Raw genomic sequence first — 17,954 nt, 5'->3', positions numbered from 1 at the left:
CATAATTAGGGGTGACAAACGTGTGGGTCGGGTCGGATATGAGACGGGTCAAAGCGAGTAATGAAAAAATGGATAAATTATCTGAGCCGGCCCATATTTAATACGGATAAAAGATGGGTTAATCGGCGAATAATATGGATATCCAGATTATCCATGACTTCTTGAATATGATCACTTTTGGGATAATTCATATTCGCCCAAACTTGAGGAATCCCAATTTGAGGTTTTATAAATATAAAAGTTAAATCTATTAATTATTCACTGATTATCTATTTTTTAAATAAATAATATAGCTCTTATTCATATTTGATTTATTTTTAAAAAATTTATTATTTAATCCATTTTTAGTAGATAATATAAGGGGTCGTTTGGTTGGAATATGATTTATACCGGTATAAGTTATACCGGTATAAGTTATATTGGGATAAGTTATGCTGAGAATAGTTATGCTGAGATTGTTGTTTATTTATTGTTTGGTATGTTGTATTAAGAATGACAATTGTATAATTTCTAAGAAGAATGTATAAGTTATACCGGTGCTAATTATCCCACCTTCTATAAGGTGTAAGTTATCCCAGTGTTAAAATTAATACCGGGATAACTTATACCTGATTTGCTAACCAAACAGAGTATTAAGATGATATTAAATTTTTATACTACCCTTATACCTTCCTATACCTTATACCAAACGAACCGTAAGTGATCAATTATTTTGCCACCCGTACTCATAATCAAAGGCGAAACAATATAATCTTGTATTTTATCTTAAATTCTTGAAACAAAGGGAGTATATGGGTCAGATACAGGCGGTGACAGCAAGATCAAGACAATGAAGATAACAAGAAATATTTGATCCCACGTGAGTTTGTCTACTGTCGACAAGTTTTATTTTGTGTCTCGTACAACTGATATTAATTGTACGAGGTTCATTTTTGTCTCATAAATTTGTGGACCCCAATCTTATACTTCTGGGTCCACAAAAATCTGGATTCACAAAACTATAAAATAAAAAAATTACCTTATATAACTAGTGTTAATTGTATGAGACACAAAATAAAATTTTTTGTCTACTGTGCGACTTGCGATGTTCTAAGGATAAAAACTGACCACGTAAGTTGAACTTTAACGGCAAAAAATTGTAATAATACCAGATACAATAACGATGTCGATTCTATCCTCGATAGCGCGGAGACGAATCTAAAATTTAAATCTTATAGGTTCAACATTTAAGGTTCTTAATACCGAATTCATTATAATTTTTAAGTTATAGATTTATACCTGTAATTATTATGATTTTAGTGATTTTTATACATAAATTTATATTTCGCATCGAAATTATGGGTTCAATTGGATCTAATATTATAGGGCTACATCCGCCCCTGCACTTGGGGTATTTGTAGCCGTACTTTATATTTGTGCCACCTTTTAACTTATACCCTATTTTTAAAATTTATTGATTTGGTAGCCAATTGACAAAAATTCCGTAATAATATGACAATTACACCCCTAATAAATCGCGTGATCTCCAATCTCATTCATGAAATGCATGCTGAAGTTATTTACCATGTAGTCTACAGTTTTTTCATGAGTTTTATTCGAAACTTCAGTCTAAATACGCTGAAGTTATTTAGTTCATTTGCTAAAATTTCAGTTTAAATATGCTGAAGTTATTTAGTTCATTTGCGAAAACTTCAGACTAAACATGCTTAAGTTTTTGTCTTGCAGTATGTAATTTTCTAATGAGTTTTTGCTAATGCATGCTGAAGTTATTTAGTTCATTTGCTAAAACTTCAGATTAAACATGCTTAAGTTATTTAGTTCATTTGCTAAAACTTCAGATTAAACATACTTAAGTTTTTTAGTTCACTTGCTAAAACTTCATGCCAAAACATGCTAAAGTTTTTTCCTGCAGTCTACGATTTTGTCAATAGTCCTGAAGGGCAAAATCGTCTTTTAAAACACTTTTAACAAAAAAAATGGATACAAATGCAAACGGAAAAATAAAACGAGTATAAATTAAAAGGGATCGACTAAATAGGACACCCCGTACAATTTTTACCTTGCATTTGACGGTAGAAAATCACACATATTAATGGAAAGAATATTACCCTTTCGAAACTCCATGTATAATTTATCTTTTTAATATGATTTACGAGTTACTATACTAGACGAGATTTATCTAGAGTACTCTGAAAGGAGTTTCCTAGTTGACCAAAAAAAAAAATATATTATTACCTTTTTTGATATTTTGGTAAATCCAAAGACATATGAAAAATCCCAAGTATGGTTCATAGAAAAAAGACACGTTCAAAGATGCTAAGATACCACTAATTAACCTTTGACGACGGGATAGAGCCAATTCTTTCATTCGGTTGAAAAGTAGTCACGTTAGTAATGTAAGACATCAAAGTTAAATTTTAAATTCAAGATATTACGCAAACTCTTGAAATTTTAGGAGTCTATTAGTATTTTTTGGAAATTACTCTACCTAAACTTAATACAAATACATAATTTGAATAAAAGCCAGTGAATTCAATCATCTCCGAGTATTTACCTCCATTGCATCAAGGCCTTTTTGATGTTAATAGCCTATTTGGCCAAGCGCCTTTTTAGCTAAAAATATATTTTTCTCAAAGTTAAAATATTTAATCTAGCTTTTAACAGAAAAAAATACTTTTGAGTAGAAGCAAAAATAATTTTTGAAAAGCAAAAAAAACAAAGCTTCTTTGCAAAAACACTTTTATAAAAACATTTGGGAAAAACATTTAAAAATAATTTTAGAAACTTAATCAAACACTAATTGCTCATCAAAAACGCCTTCCTGATGTTTTTTGGAAGGGCAACGTAAGGCTAAGCAATTGATGTTAGTACGGTTGCTGTCCGCCAACTGAGGTCCCCTCCGTACGGTAGATTAGATTGTCAGTGTCGTAAGGAAAAACCAATCTCGTGAGCTATTGAGAGAACTGAAATGAGCAATTGTGAATGAAAGCTGATAATTGTATTAAAGCTATTACAAAAGGAAGCGGTGTCGAAGGGAAGAGACACCAGTACAGAGAAATGATTGCTTGATCCCCCTGATAATGCTTAAAAAAAACCCAAAATTACATGACTTGACCTGGCTACGCTACAGAAACACTCTGAATGAAAATGAAATGAAACAACTCTATAATTACAATGAAAAAGGACTTAGTTTACTACAAGGTAGAAACAAGTCCGATAGCAGCAACATTGTCTTTTGGGTCAGGGTCTGAGAGCGCGATGCTGTTGGCGCGCGCGACACTTGTTGTATTTGCCTGTGGCTGGGCGCTGGTGCTTGGCATCAGGGTCTGTGCGCGAGGCGCTATTGGAATGGGCCTGCAACTGGGCGCTGGCGAGGCATCAGGATCTGCGCGCGACATTGTCTGTGCTCGCGGCTCTGTTGGCATCATCATGATTTGTGCGAGCGTCATTGTCTGTCCGCGCGGTATTGTTGGAATCTGCCAGCCTCTAGGCCTGGCAAGAGTTATTGGTGGGGCGACAGAGGCACATGCCCGCTTGCCACTTGGCGTTGCCGAGACCACGGGGCCGACCATGGCACGAGGCATTGAGAGGCTTGCTAGGACGCCACTGGACGCGTCCAAGGGGTCATGGGGCGTGGATGAAAAACAGCCCATGACATTCTCCCCCACCTGAGTTGGTTGGCGACGTCCTTGGAGTCTTACCTGCATGGTGATGATCGATCAAGTTGTTGTTGGCTCGGAGGTCTGTTCCCCTCTATGTTTTGAGCTTGCTTTGGAAACGATGTAATGATCTCAGGCGGCTGACATGGAAGACTTAATGGATCTTCCACCATGATGAAGTCTTCACCTAGTATGTGTATTTCCCAATGCGTCTTTTGATGGACAAGGGTCTGATGTGCTTTTGTAGCAGGCGAGGGTCATGGGTCCTCTCTGCAAACAAGTATTGCTTTGGGATGTTTAACATCACTTTATCTCCTGCTTGATGTTGGACAAAGCAAAGATTTTGATCGATGAACCTTTTTACCTACTCTTGGGCTTTGATGAGGTAGCTCTGCACTATCCCTAAATTGGGCTCTAATTCCCTCGAGAAGTTAGCAGCTCGAGGAGATTTTGGCATGATTGATGCATTCATCATTTGCGGGAGAAGCGGTTGTTGTCCGGTAACAATTTCAAAAGCGCTTTTATTTGTATGATGGTTCTTTTGAGAATTGAAACACAATTGAGAAGCATCCAAAAGCTTCACCCAATGCTTCTGTGATCCGGTTGCAAAGTGGCAGAAATATTCCTCCAGCATGTCATTGAATCGATCTGGCTGGCCATTCGATGATGAATGGATGCTTGAGTTGTGACTCAATGTTGACCCAAGGCACTTAAAGAGATGGGTCCAAAAGTTGCTAGTGAAGCGTGAGTCGCATTTGCTAACGATGTCTTTGGGCATACCCCAATATTTGACAATGTGCGAGAAGAAGAGTCGAGCTGTATCTTCTGCTGATATATTTTGCGGGGCTGCTATGAGACATCGTTAGTGAACGCGAATTAGTGAAATTTTACTGAATTGTTGTTGTTGGCTGAATATAAATTATTTCTCACTAAAAATATTTTTAAAAAAATTCAAAATAAGCTAATTTTAGAAGCTTATAAATTCTTCTTCTTTGCTTTCTGTTGAAAAAGACATTAAGTGGGCGTTTGGACATAAGAATTGAAAAATTCCAAAAAAAGTGAATTTTTTTTTCCAAGTAAAATGATATTCGATATTAGAGTTGTGTTTGGACATGAATAAAATTTTGGATTGTTTTAAAATTTCGTGAGTGATCTGAGTGATTTTTTTTTTTTTGAGTTTTTAAATATTCGAAATTTTTTAAAATTCATCTTCAAATAAAAATTAAAGATCAAATACTAATTTCGAAAAAAGTAAAATATTTTCGAGGAAAAAAAAATTCTTATGTCCAATCGGGCTCTAAATTTGCATATAACAAAAATTTCCAGTAATAGCCAGCTCAAAATATTCAGCGAAGCCGAGCCACGTGAAAACAACAGAAAACAATCACATCGCCGTTTCTTTGACCATTGACCGAAAATCTTCAATCATATAATTTCCCACTATAAATACCCTTCCCGTAAATTCTCTCCCCTATATCATTCATTTCATTTCTCTGCTCAACGAAACTAAATACGGAGTATTCATTACTTCAAAGTTCAAACTCATGGCGGATATCAAGCAATCGAGTAACTTTTCAGGTGATCGGCGGCAACCGAGCCGGTTACAACAGCGAGCGCCGGCGTCGATTCAAATAAACCGTTCAACCAATTGGAATGTGGCGATACCGCTTTTATCACCGTTGATTTCATCGCCGACTTCTCCTGATTGTAACAACTTAACGGTAGCGATTAATTCCGTTTGCAATAAGATGGTGGAGGTAAAGGAGAAGCCGCCGGCGGCGGCGGCAGCGGTGGTTTTGGTGTTTAAGAAGTGGCAACATCCTGCGACGCCGTTTTGTTACGAAGCGACTCCGTTAGTGCCGTTTGTATTATGTACGGAAACAATCTAACGACGTTTATTTTGAGCTATTTATTTTTCTTAAATTATATATAATACTAGAAGATTTGGTCTATGGATTTCTATGTACGCTGTTGATAATTTCTAGCTTTATTTTGTCCTTTTTTTTGCTATGTAATTAGTATGCTGACGTTGTCAAATTAGGTGATTAACAAGTTGTAAACACTGGTTAATGAAGAGGTATAATATAGATAACTTTTCCTAATGCTAAGTATTATTGGTACTTTCACGGTTTGAACTCGTGATCTATAGATTACACATGATTACTAATTACTAGCACTAGGGGCAGAGCTAGAAGTTTCGTAATAGGTTCGGTCGAACCCGTTAGATTTTTGCTCAAATAGTGTATTTATGTTAATAAATTCATTAAACATATTAAAATTTTAAATTTAGAACTCAATTTTTACCACTTAAAATCAACAACAATAATAATAACAACCCAGTATAATCTCACCAGTGGGGTCTGGGGTAGGATAATGTGTATGCAGACCTTACCCCTACTATGGGGTAGCGAGGCTGTTTCCGATAGACCCCCAACATCCCTCCCTCTAAGAACTTCCCACCTTGTTTTGAAATTTAGAACGACGATTTTAAGTGGTAATGGATAATAGTGGGTTGCTCTAGTGATGAGCACTCTCCACTTCCAACCAAGAGGTTGTGAGTTCGAATCACTCCAAGAGCAAGGTAGGGAGTTCTTAGAGGGAGAGATGTTGGGGGTCTATCGGAAACAGCCTCTCTACCCCAGGGTAGGGGTAAAGTCTGCGTACACACTATCCTTATCCCTACCCTGGGGTAGAGAAGCTGTTTCTGATAGACCCCCAACATCCCTCCCTCTAAGAACTCCCAACCTTGCTCTTGGAGTGATTCGAACTCACAACCTCTTGGTTGGAAATGGAGGGTGCTCATCACTAGATCAACTCACTATTATCCATTACCGCTTAAAATCATCGTTCTAAATTCCAAAACCTATAAAGTTAAAATCTTAGCACCACATTTAATTACCACTAATTTTTTTTCCTAACATTTTCCGTATGGTAGGCTGATTGAAAGGGTGAGTAGCTAAGTGTCATGAAAATGGTTTGATTAACCAAACCAAATTAACACATAAAGTAAGTTAGTATAGGAAATGTAAGGTAATTAACTTTACCACTTGTAGGATTTCCAGAGTAAACAACTTATGTTGGAGCATCAATGGATAGAAGTAATTAAAACACAATCTTCATATAATATTGTTTTAAATACCCAATAATTTAAACTACAGATGGATTTTAATTAAAATACTATACCGTACTATTTTCTTATGTGAAATATTTGAATGCTAGGTTTGAATTTAATTGTCTTCTTTTATTTATTTTGTTGGTAAAATCATTCGATATTTGGTATTAACTTTTCGACCATTACAAGATAAGACTACACGAAAATGTCAATATTCCGACCACGATTTCCGTAGGAAATCGATCGGAAATCAACTATTTTCGATGGATCTTCAACAGAAATGAAGTAGTCGGAATATAGATGGTCACAAAAAATTTTCGACCAAAACAATTGCAAATAAGGAAAAACTGGGTGATCGGATAAATTTAAATTTTGCGATCGAAACGGTTGGTAATTTTGCGACCAAATCGGTCACACATTTTAAAGTAAATATTAATCATTTTTTGACAATTCCGACCAATTTGGTCTGAGATTTTAATATTTAATTTAAATTAAATTCATAATTCCCGACCAAATTGGCCGGAAAAATTAAAATTAAATTAATAAATAATTAATTTTTTCGACCACTTCAATCGAACATCTGAGAATTCCTAATTAATTTTTCCGACCAAAGTAATCAGGAACCAATTGGAATATCAAATATTCTATTACAATCTTTTTGGTTCTTGAAACCGAGAGAACTGGAAATAACATCTCTGTATGATAAGTTTGAAGGAGCGTACCGGTAATGGGTATCTCTGGAACTTAAACATGAACTGAAGCGGTTGCGATTGTCATGAGATATGGAGCATGTGAGAAACATTGACGGAAGCTCTTCTATTTGAGATTACGGAGTCACAAATAACTGATTGTTAGAATGTAACTGTCAACCAAAGTCGAACTCAAAAGTTTTGATTAAACATGAAGAAATTTCGTTCTAGCCAAAGAAGAAAAATAATCCTATGCAAACCACCTTTTATTTATTAACTAGTTAAAGTTGGCCCATGCTGAGCACGGGCCCAATAGCTGTATTCGCGAGATATTGATATATGTAAGTAGTTATGTGATATATGGTCTTCTTTTTTTAACTTAGTGTTTTGTGTTTTATACCGTCAACCTTTCTATGACAATATCATTTGTTTTGACGTATTTTTGCCTTCTAGAAACGATATGCTTATTTTAATCGGATACGTGTAAAGTTTTTGATGATTCTAAAATTAGCACATTATTCAACTTGATTATGAGCCGTGGAAACAACCTCTGGCAGAAATGCAGGATAAGGCTACGCACAATAGACCCTTGTGCCCAGGCCATTTCCCGAACCACACACATAGCGAAAGCTTGGTGCATCAGGGTGCTCTTTTCTCAACTTAGCTATTGGTTATGACAATCTATAACCTTTTGTAGGGATTGAAGTTAAGCTACATAAGGATAGTCGTAAAGAAATCAGGAGCGTTTTAGACAGTAATCCTTAACAACCACATTTTTAATCATATTCAACTAAAAATTTCAAGTACGAAAATCTTCTAATAATTTTAAGATCTTTCCTAAAAGATGTAAAAAAAATTAAAACGAACATATAAATTCACAGTTCCTTTGCATGGTCAAGTTTCTAATTAAAAGCCTTGGAGTAAAAATAATTAATAAAATTTTCAGAAATAAATACAACAATTAAATTAAAAATCATTTGAAAGGATATTCATATAGAAACGTCCAAATTGTAATAACAAAATTAAGGGGGGGGGGGGGTTCAATCTAAATCCTCTCTCTTAATTTCTTATGTAAATTTTCTCTAAATTTTGCCTTACAATTTATGGACTTGTTTTTATAATTTAAATGTCCTAAATGTTTTATAATCGTCTCTCATCGTCTAGTATTAGAGAATTCATCTACCACAAATTAAATTTTTATTCTAATACAAATGATGTAATCTGTTATTGTGAAGAAGAAAAAAACCAATATTGTTAAGAATATTGCATTAATGTAAAAGTAATTAATCTCTCATTTATTTTAAAAATTAATCAAATTAAACGTAAAATAAATTTTGATAATCAAACATCTGAAATTAATAAATTATTAAGCAAATCCTTATTAGCACTGTCTTAGTCTTATTTTGCATAATTGAGATATTGGACAACCATAAATTAATATGCTTAGGTCCAATAGAATTTTCTTCTAGTTTATTTATAAAATATTTATGCAACTTCTAGGTATTTTGCAAAAGCCCGTTTTGGATTTTTTTTTTAATGTGCATGGTTTCCAAAAGCATTAGTCATATAATTCACATATAGTGGTAATTCAGTATATATTAATTACATAACAGAAGTTAAAAGAATAAAATAAGGGGTTGTTTGCTACGGTGTATAAGAATAGTGCGAAATAATGCAGAGATTAGTAATGTATGGCTTAGTAATGCAAGTATTAGTTGTACAAATACTATTTCTTATCTACTGTTTGGTGTGTTGTATTAAAAATTATAATGCATTACATAATTTTTAAGAAAAATAGTTGTTTACATAAATGTCCTCCATATTCTCTAATTTTATGGGACTTTAAGAACAATTTTATCTTTAGCCATACTAACGCATGCATTAATAGCTTTGGTATTACTAATGTTATTGTTTTTTATGCACTATTTATACATAAAATAATACCAAATATAATATATAACTAATACAAATATTAGTTATACACTGTTTTATCCATTTCATAATTTTCTTAGCATAACATTGCAAGTTTCTTTGACTCAAGTTTGGTGAGCACTACAAGACTAATTTCTTGTGAACTAAAGATTAAGAGTAATTTATTCTGTATATACACTTTAAGCTTAGTTAATTTAAGTTTAAATAGATAATTAGTCACCATCAAGATAGATGGTAGGTAAACTGCTTTAGTAATAACGTCATAAGTTAAAACAATAATGGATGCTAGATAGTCGCAATCTAAGCATATAAGCTGGTCAAATTAGTTTATAAGCACTTTTCGGCTTATTTACACGTTTGGTAAAGTTAAAAGTGTTTATGAGCCAAGTGCTTATAAGTCAAAAATAAGACAAAAGCCGGTCACCCTCAGCTTATAAATTTTTAGCTTATAAGCACTTTAAGTTTGATCAAAATATTTACTATTTTATCCTTAAAATATTTCTTTTTAGAACAAAACTACTACATCGATACTCACTGCCACAAGTATTCAACCTAACTCCCCTCCCCCCACTTCTTCAAGTCTGCAATTCTCATTGACTATTTAAGATAAGCAAATTCTCTATTCCTTTGCGTACTTATATCTATGTGATTGTGTATTTATCTTTGAACTGTATGTAATAAATTAGGACATATCAAATTTTTGGTGTATTGCTTTCTACGTGTTATGGTGATGAAGAAAATGTTTGTTTCTCTTCAAATAATTTGTCCTATTTAGGTTTATTTTTTACTGAGAAACTTTTGTCAATTTATTAATTATTATAACTTATGATTATATGCTTATCATAAAATAAATTATATTTATTATAAGAATTATCTTATCTAAGCACATTTGTATTTAAAATAAAATGACGAATAGAATATTTTGTATTTGAATCGATCTGGAATCAAAAAATTTGAAGAAATTATGCCCTTATAGAAACTTATTATCAATTTCAGCACTTGTACCTAACACGTAACTGCTTATTTATTAAATCAATTTCAGCACTTAAAAGTGTTTTTCAACATCTAATGTTTATTAGCTACTTCAAATCAACTAAGCCAAACAGGCTCTTATTTATGTCTGCATTTATTGATCATAGACAGAACACAGCAAGATAAACATTTCGTTTTTCTTCCTATTTTAGAAAGAGCAAACTTTCCTCGTCTGCAATCTTTCGCCATTTTCGTCGTCGAACGAAGCTCCACTCTCTCTTTTCATCTGAATTTTTGCAACGATTCCATACATATTAACCTCAAACTCCTTCTCGGTCTTATTTCTGTTGATTTCTCAATACTATTTAGGCGATTCGGGTCTTGGCGCCCGAGTTTATGCAAAAGACATAGGCTATTGCATTAGAAAATTTGGAAATCGGGCGAAATTCCAATTTTATGGCCCTAAACCGTCAAACAATGAGAAACGGTCTTGGCGAGGTAGTGACTATTGTTCTTTAAGTCATTTTTGATGATCCGACAATATTTGAGGCGAACCGGATCTCGTACCTAGGTCCATGCAGAAGGCGTGGGCTATAGCACACGAAAATTTGAGAATCAGACTGAATTCCAATTTCATGGCCTAAAATGCCAAAAAATGAAGAACGATCATGGCGAGGTGGTGACTATAAACCCTTAGGTCATTTTTGATGGTCTGACAAAACTTTAGGTGATTCGTGTCTAAATGCTCGGGTCCATGAAAAAGGCGTGGGCTATTATAGCACACGAAAATCTGAGAATCTGACGGAATTTCAGTTTTATGGCCCTAAAACACTAAAAAACGAAGAACGGCCATGGCGCGACAGTGGCTATTGTTCCTTAGGTTATTATTGATGGTTCAAAAACATTTTAGGCCATTCGGGTCACGGCGCCCAGGCCCATGCAGAAGACACGAAAATCTTGAAATCGGGTGGAATTTTAGTTCTATGGCCCTAAAACCAAAAATGAGTAACAATCATGACTTAGGTCATAATTGATGGTTCAACAAAATTTTAGGCGATCTTGGTTCGGGCGCCCAGGCCCATATAGAAGGCATGGGATACAACGCACAAAAATACGGGAATCGTGTGGAATTCCAGTTTTATAACTCTAAAATACCAAAAAATGAGTAACGGTCATGGCATGGCAGTGACTGTTGTTTCTTATGTCATTTTTATGGTCCGACAAAATTTTAGGAGATCCGAGTCCCGGTGCCCAGACCCATGCAGAAGGCGTGGGCTACAACACACAACAATCTTAGAATCAGGCAGAATTCTAGTTTATGGCCCTAAAATGCTAAAAATGAGTAACGATCATGATGAGGCACTGTCTATTGTTCCTTAGGTCGTATTTGATAGGCTGCCATACTTCTAGGTGATCCAGGTGCAGGTGGCCGAGCCATGTAGAAAGCATGGGCTATAAAATACGAAAATCTAGAAATCGGGTGGAGTTTTAGTTTTATGACCCTAAAACGACAAAAAATAAGAAACGGTCATAGCGAGACAGTGACTATTGTTCCTTAGGTCATTTTATTGGTCTGACAAAATTTTAGGTTATCGGGGTCCGGAGGCCGGGCCCATGCAGAAGGCGTGAGCTATAGAATATAAAACCTGGGAATCGAGTGAAATTCTAGTTTTATAACCCTTAAATGCCAACAATCGAGTAAAGATCATGATGTAGTTATGACTATTGTTCCTTAGGTCATTTTTGATGGTCCGACAAATTTTTTGGATAATTCGGGTCTGGGAACCTAGGCTTATGTATAAGGAATGGGCTATAGCACACGAAAAATTGGGAATTGAGCGGATTCCAAATATTTGGCCCTAAAACGCCAAAAAAGAGGAATGAACATGGCGAGTCGGTGACTATTGTTCCTTAGTCGTTTTTGATGGTTCGACAAAATTTTAGATGATCAAGGCAGAGGGCGCCCGGGCCCATGTAGAAGGCCTGGGTTATAACACATGAAAATATGAGAATCAGGTGGAATTCCAATTTCATGGGCTAAAACGCCAAAAAAGAGGAACGATCATGACGAGATGGTGACTGTTGTTTCTTTGGTCATTTTTAATTGTCCAACAAAATTTTAGGCGATCTGGGTGCGAGCGCTAGTCCAATGCAGAAGGCATGAGCTATAGCACATGAAAATGTATGAATCAGGCGTAATTCATATTTTTTGGCCCTAAAATGCAAAAAACGAGAAAAATCATGGCGATGCGGTGACTATTGTTCCTTAGGTCATTTCTGATGGTCCGGAAAAATTTTAGACGACCCAGGTCTGGTGCCTGGGCCCATGCATAAGGCATGAGATATTACACACGAAAAATTTGGAAATCAGGCGGAATTCCAATTTTATAGCCCTAAAATGCCAAACAAAGGAGGAACGGTCATGACGAGGCGATGACTATTGTTCCTTAGGTCGTGTTTTATGGTTCGACAAAATTTTAGGCGATACGGTTCCGGACTCCTGGTCCCATGCACAAGACGTTGGCTATAGCATACGAAAATGTAGTAATCAGGCGAAATTTCAGTTTTATGGCCCTAAAATACCAAAAAATGAGGAACGGTCATGATGAGCCTGTGATTATTATTCCCCAGGTCGTTTTTGAAGGTCCGAAAAATTTAGGCTATCCAGGTTCGGGCACATGGGCTCATGTAGAGGCGTAGCACACGAAAATCTAAAAACCGAGCGGGATTCTAGTTTTATGGCCCTAAAACGCCAAAAACGAGTAACGGTCATGACGAGACGTTGAATATTATTTCTTAGGTCGTTTTTGGTGGTCCGGCAAAATTTAGGTGATCCGGGTTCGGACCCCCTGGCTCATATAGAAGGCGTATGCTTTAGCACACGAAAATCTGAAAATTAGGTAGAATTCCAGTTTTATGGTCCTAAACTCTAATAATGAGGAAAGGTCCTGGCGAGGCATTGACTATTATTCCTTTGGGCTTTTTATGGTCCGACAAAATTGTAGGCCATTCGGGTTTAGGCGTTTAAGCCTATGCAGAAGGCTTGGGCTATAGCAAACAAAAATATAGGAATCAGACGGAATTCTAGTTTTATGACCCTAAACGCTAAAAAAGAGGAACGGTCATGGTGTGACAGTGACTATTGTTCTTTAGGTCATTTTTATGGTCTCGCAAATTTTAGGTGATTCGGGTTCGGGCGCCTAGGCCTCTGTAGAAGGGGTGGGCTATAATACACGAAAATTTGGGGATTGAGCAGAATTCCAGTTTTGTGGCCCTAATACGCCAAAAAAGAGCAACGGTTATCGTCTTTGATGGTTTGAAATTTTTTTTGGCAATCTGGATCCGGACGCTCGGCCCACGCAGAAGGCGTGGACTATAGCACACGAAAATTTGGGAAACGGGCGAAATTCCAGTTTTATAGCCCTAAAACGCCAAAAAATGAGGTACGGTCATGGTGAGGCGATGACTATTGTTCCTTAGGTAATTTTTGATAGTCTAGAAAAACTTTAGGCGATCCATGTCCAGAGGCCTGGGCCCATGAAGAAGGCGTGGGCTATAGCACGAAAATATGGGAATCAGGCGCAATTCTAGCTATATGGCTCTAAAACGCCAAAAAATGAGTAACAGTCATGGTGAGGCGATGACTATTATTTCTTAGGTCGTTTTTGATGGGCTGACAAAATGTTTAGGCGATCCGGATCTTGGCGCCCTGTATAATTCTTAAAGTGGGAGAATGCATTCTTAATCACAAACGATGGTTATATATTTCTATCAATTTGGAAAAGAACATTATTAACTTTTGAAAGCAACAAAATCTTATTGGAAGAATATGACATATATAATAACATTTCTTTTTTTGGTCCAAACTCATTTTACTGTTTAGCACCATGTATTAATGAATCTCCATTCTATTGGATTACAACCTTATTTTGATATAAAAATCACCATTTATTACTGAATCTCCATTCTATTGGAAAATAATTCTAACGCTTGCATACAACTCCACGTCCATAAATCCCACTACTGCAGCTCAAACTTGGCAAATCCAAATTCAACAAACCCTTATCAAATTCTTGAAACCTAGCCACAGGACAATCAGCATCAAAAAGACTTGATGTTGCAAAATTTTTGTCACCTCCCATTATAGGCATAAGAGCACCCATTTTAACTTTACTCACATAATCTTTCCTATAAGTTTGCCCTAAAACACCACTCACTTGATCACTTAAAGAAACAAACTTGAACCCTAGTTCAAGATGAGCAAAGCAGTCATCATTAGTTATACCATAGTTATGAACTCGAGATTCATGTTGTGTTATAGGCACAACCTTAGCTGTGATCTTGAGAACATTTTCAACTTCGACGACAACGTCATTAGTGTTACTGATTCTAGTAATAGAGATCATAGGTATAGTTTCAGATCGCCATCTTTCACCTTCATTTTCAGGAAGGAATATAGCTTCATTGTTGAAGTGGAGAGCGAGACGATCGATAGAATCATCCCATGTTGATGTTTTTAGTGCACCAATTGAGATTTTGTGAGTATCGTAAAGGATACCAATAGATTGTACCCAAGTGAAATCTCTTTTCATGTTTTCATTTCTTCTTCCTATGAAGTGAGCATTGATGTGGAATTTAGGGTCTGAGACTAAGCAAAAATCTTTGTCCTTCTTGCCATGGAAGTAGAAAGTAATTCCATCTCCACCAATAAAACGTGGATCTTGACAAACTGCTCCAGGCTTGTCACACTCTGCGTCCCAAATAAAAGTTGGTAAATATAATGCATAGTTTAGTTTTAACATAAACTAGGGAGAAAAAAATATAAAGGGATTATTGAAAAAACAATTAGGAAATTACTCCTTCTATTTATTTTATTTGCTTCAGATTAGGCACGAAGTTTAAGAATGTAAATAAAAATTTCAAATCTTGTGGTATTAAATTAAAAGTGTGTATAATTATTAAAAATATCTTTAGAATTTTGTGGTTTTAAATATACAATATCATTTTTATAAGGAAGTGTCTTTAAGAATATATTGTAGTTTTAAGAGGCATTCTTTTCTTGACACTTCCTAAAAAAGTAAAACATATCAATTGAAACTGATGGAGTAATAACTTACTACAAACGGGCTTGCAGGTGACACAATCAACTTGACAACTTGTAGGGCAAGAGCTTGGGCATACATGTTGGACAGCATAACAACTGGGGTAGTATTTGTTCTTGCACTTGACCTTCTTTGGTGTGGGTGGCTTAGGAGTGAGTGATGGATATGTAGGAGGAGGTGGAGAACCAGATGATGGCGGTGGAGGAGAAGATAGTGGCAACGGTGGTGAAGAAGAAGGTGGAGTTGTCTCCTGTGGAGGAGGAGGAGGAGGAGGAGGAGGAGAAGAACCAGATGAGGGTGGTGGAGGAGAAGATGGTGGTGACAGTGGTGAAGATGAAGGTGGAGTTGTGTCCTGTGGAGGAGGAGGAGGAGAATAAGGAGTTGGGGGAGGATATTTATGGTCACCTGAAGAATCAGATTGATCGGGAGGTGGAGCAGAATTAGAATCTGATGAGGGTGGAGGAGTTGCTTCCTTAGGAGGAGATAAGGGTGGCAAAGAAGGCGGTGGAGTTGTTTCCTTAGGAGGAGTTGAGGATGGTGGAGTTTCTTCATTGGGAGGAGAGGGGGGTGGTGGAGTTACTTCTTTGGGAGGTGGTGGAGTTGATTCCTTGGGAGGAGATGGTGGTGGTGGAGTTGCTTCCTTGGGAGGAGATGGTGGTGGAGTTACTTCTTTGGGAGGAGATGGTGGCGGAGTTGATCCCTTAGGAGGAGATACTGAGCCATGATCACCATCGTGATCGTGATCATCACCATCATGATCATGGTCATCACCATCATGATCGTGGTCATCATCATCACCATCATGATCATGGTCATCACCATCATGTGGTGGAGTCTTTTCCTTAGGTGGAGACGGGGGTGATAATGAGGGTGGTGGAGTTTTTTCCTTGGGAGGATATGAAGGTGGTGGAGGTGGGCCAGTGTTAGATCCTGAACCGTGATCATCACCATCGTGATCATGATCACCATCATGATCGTGATCATCACCATCATGTGGTGGAGTCTTTTCTTTGGGAGGAGGTGAATGTGGTGGAGTTGTTTCCTTAGGAGGAGATGGGGATGGTGGAGTTTTTTCCTTGGGAGGAGATGGGGATGACGGAGTTTTTTCCTTTGGAGGAGATGATGGTGGAGGTTTTGACGAACCATGATCATCATCATCACCACCATGTCGTGGAGTCTTTTCTTTGGGAGGAGGTGAATGTGGTGGAGTTGTTTCCTTAGGAGGAGACGGTGGAGTTTTTTCCTTGGGAGGATATGAAGGTGGTGGAGGTGGGCCAGTGTTAGATCCTGAACCGTGATCATCACCATCGTGATCATGATCATCACCATCACCATCATGATCGTGATCATCACCATCATGTGGTGGAGTCTTTTCTTTGGGAGGAGGTGAATGTGGTGGAGTTGTTTCCTTAGGAGGAGATGGGGATGGTGGAGTTTTTTCCTTGGGAGGAGATGGGGATGACGGAGTTTTTTCCTTTGGAGGAGATGATGGTGGAGGTTTTGACGAACCATGATCATCAGGAGGCGGCACTGAGCCATCAATACATATAGGCTTGCAAGATCGACACTCAGTTATGCAGCCATTGGGACAAAATTTAGGACAAACATGTGGAAGATTTTTACATTGCTTTATCTCATCATCTGAGCAATGAGAATGGCTTGGATGATCAGCTATTCCAGGGGGAGTTGCCTCTACCATTGCTACTAACATTAGCAACAAAATTCCCAAACCCACAACTAAGTGGGCTGTTGATCTAGCCATTATATTAGTCACTCTCTAATTGTTCTAAGTACTTGAGTTGAATAAGTGATGAAATTTCCATTGCTACATCTCCTATTTTATACTTCTTGATGAAGGAGAAATTTAAGCCTATTATTTGGGGGCTCATAATTGCATTTTTCCTTTGTAAGTTTCCTTTAACATGTTTCTCTACTAAGTCTAAGTTAGTTAAAAGAACTCAATATTCTCTTCTTTGTCTATATATTTTATCTTGCTGCTTCTAAAATGAAGATGTTGTATCACTTAGCCATAAATCTAGGACACAACACTTTTCAAAGTGCTTAATCTTTATTTCTATGGTGTACCTTTCCTTGAACATTGGAGTAGCTTCGAACTAAGGGGAAGACCCATAATGAAGAAAGGTGCTATTTTCTAAGGTTCAGGGGTAGAGCTAGAAGCCCGGTATTCGGCTGAACCCAATATTATTTGCTCAAACAGTGTATTTATGTTAAGAAATTCATTAAATGTATACAAATATTAAGTTTAAAACCCATTGTTAGCATTTAAATTGTCGTTCTAGAATCCAGAACCCATAAAGTTAAAATTCTATCCGTCAGGACCCATATGTATAATCAGAGGTGCGGACTTATGTTATCAAATAAGGGGTCACCGGCACCCAAAAAATTCGCCAAACTTTTCGTGAATACAAGAGTATGTGTTTTTTAGAAAATGCTAATATATTAGTAGTGACACCCTATATACAAAATA

At 36.7% G+C, this 17,954-nt stretch overlaps 2 protein-coding genes across 2 annotated transcripts; one reads left to right on the top strand and one right to left on the bottom strand.

Moving 5' to 3' along the window:
- Nucleotides 1-5,124: 5,124 nt before the first annotated feature.
- LOC107797295 (uncharacterized protein At4g14450, chloroplastic-like) lies at nucleotides 5,125-5,611 on the top strand. The gene has a single exon (XM_016620165.2). The coding sequence runs from the start codon at nucleotides 5,204-5,206 to the stop codon at nucleotides 5,546-5,548; it is 345 nt and encodes a 114-aa protein (XP_016475651.1). The 5' UTR covers nucleotides 5,125-5,203; the 3' UTR covers nucleotides 5,549-5,611.
- Nucleotides 5,612-14,232: 8,621 nt separating this feature from the next.
- Nucleotides 14,233-17,237, bottom strand: LOC107797296 (uncharacterized). Its single transcript, XM_016620166.2, has 2 exons — nucleotides 15,482-17,237; nucleotides 14,233-15,114 (listed from the first exon to the last, which is right to left on the bottom strand). Exons 1-2 carry the CDS (start codon nucleotides 17,226-17,228, stop codon nucleotides 14,348-14,350), a joined length of 2,514 nt encoding a protein of 837 aa, XP_016475652.2. The 5' UTR covers nucleotides 17,229-17,237; the 3' UTR covers nucleotides 14,233-14,347.
- Nucleotides 17,238-17,954: the final 717 nt, after the last annotated feature.

The sequence above is a fragment of the Nicotiana tabacum genome, chromosome 21, assembly GCF_000715075.1.
Source record: "Nicotiana tabacum cultivar K326 chromosome 21, ASM71507v2, whole genome shotgun sequence".
Taxonomy (NCBI): domain Eukaryota; kingdom Viridiplantae; phylum Streptophyta; class Magnoliopsida; order Solanales; family Solanaceae; genus Nicotiana; species Nicotiana tabacum.
The sequence above is the reverse complement of the archived record's forward strand: the minus strand, read 5'-3'. Positions and strand labels throughout refer to the sequence as shown.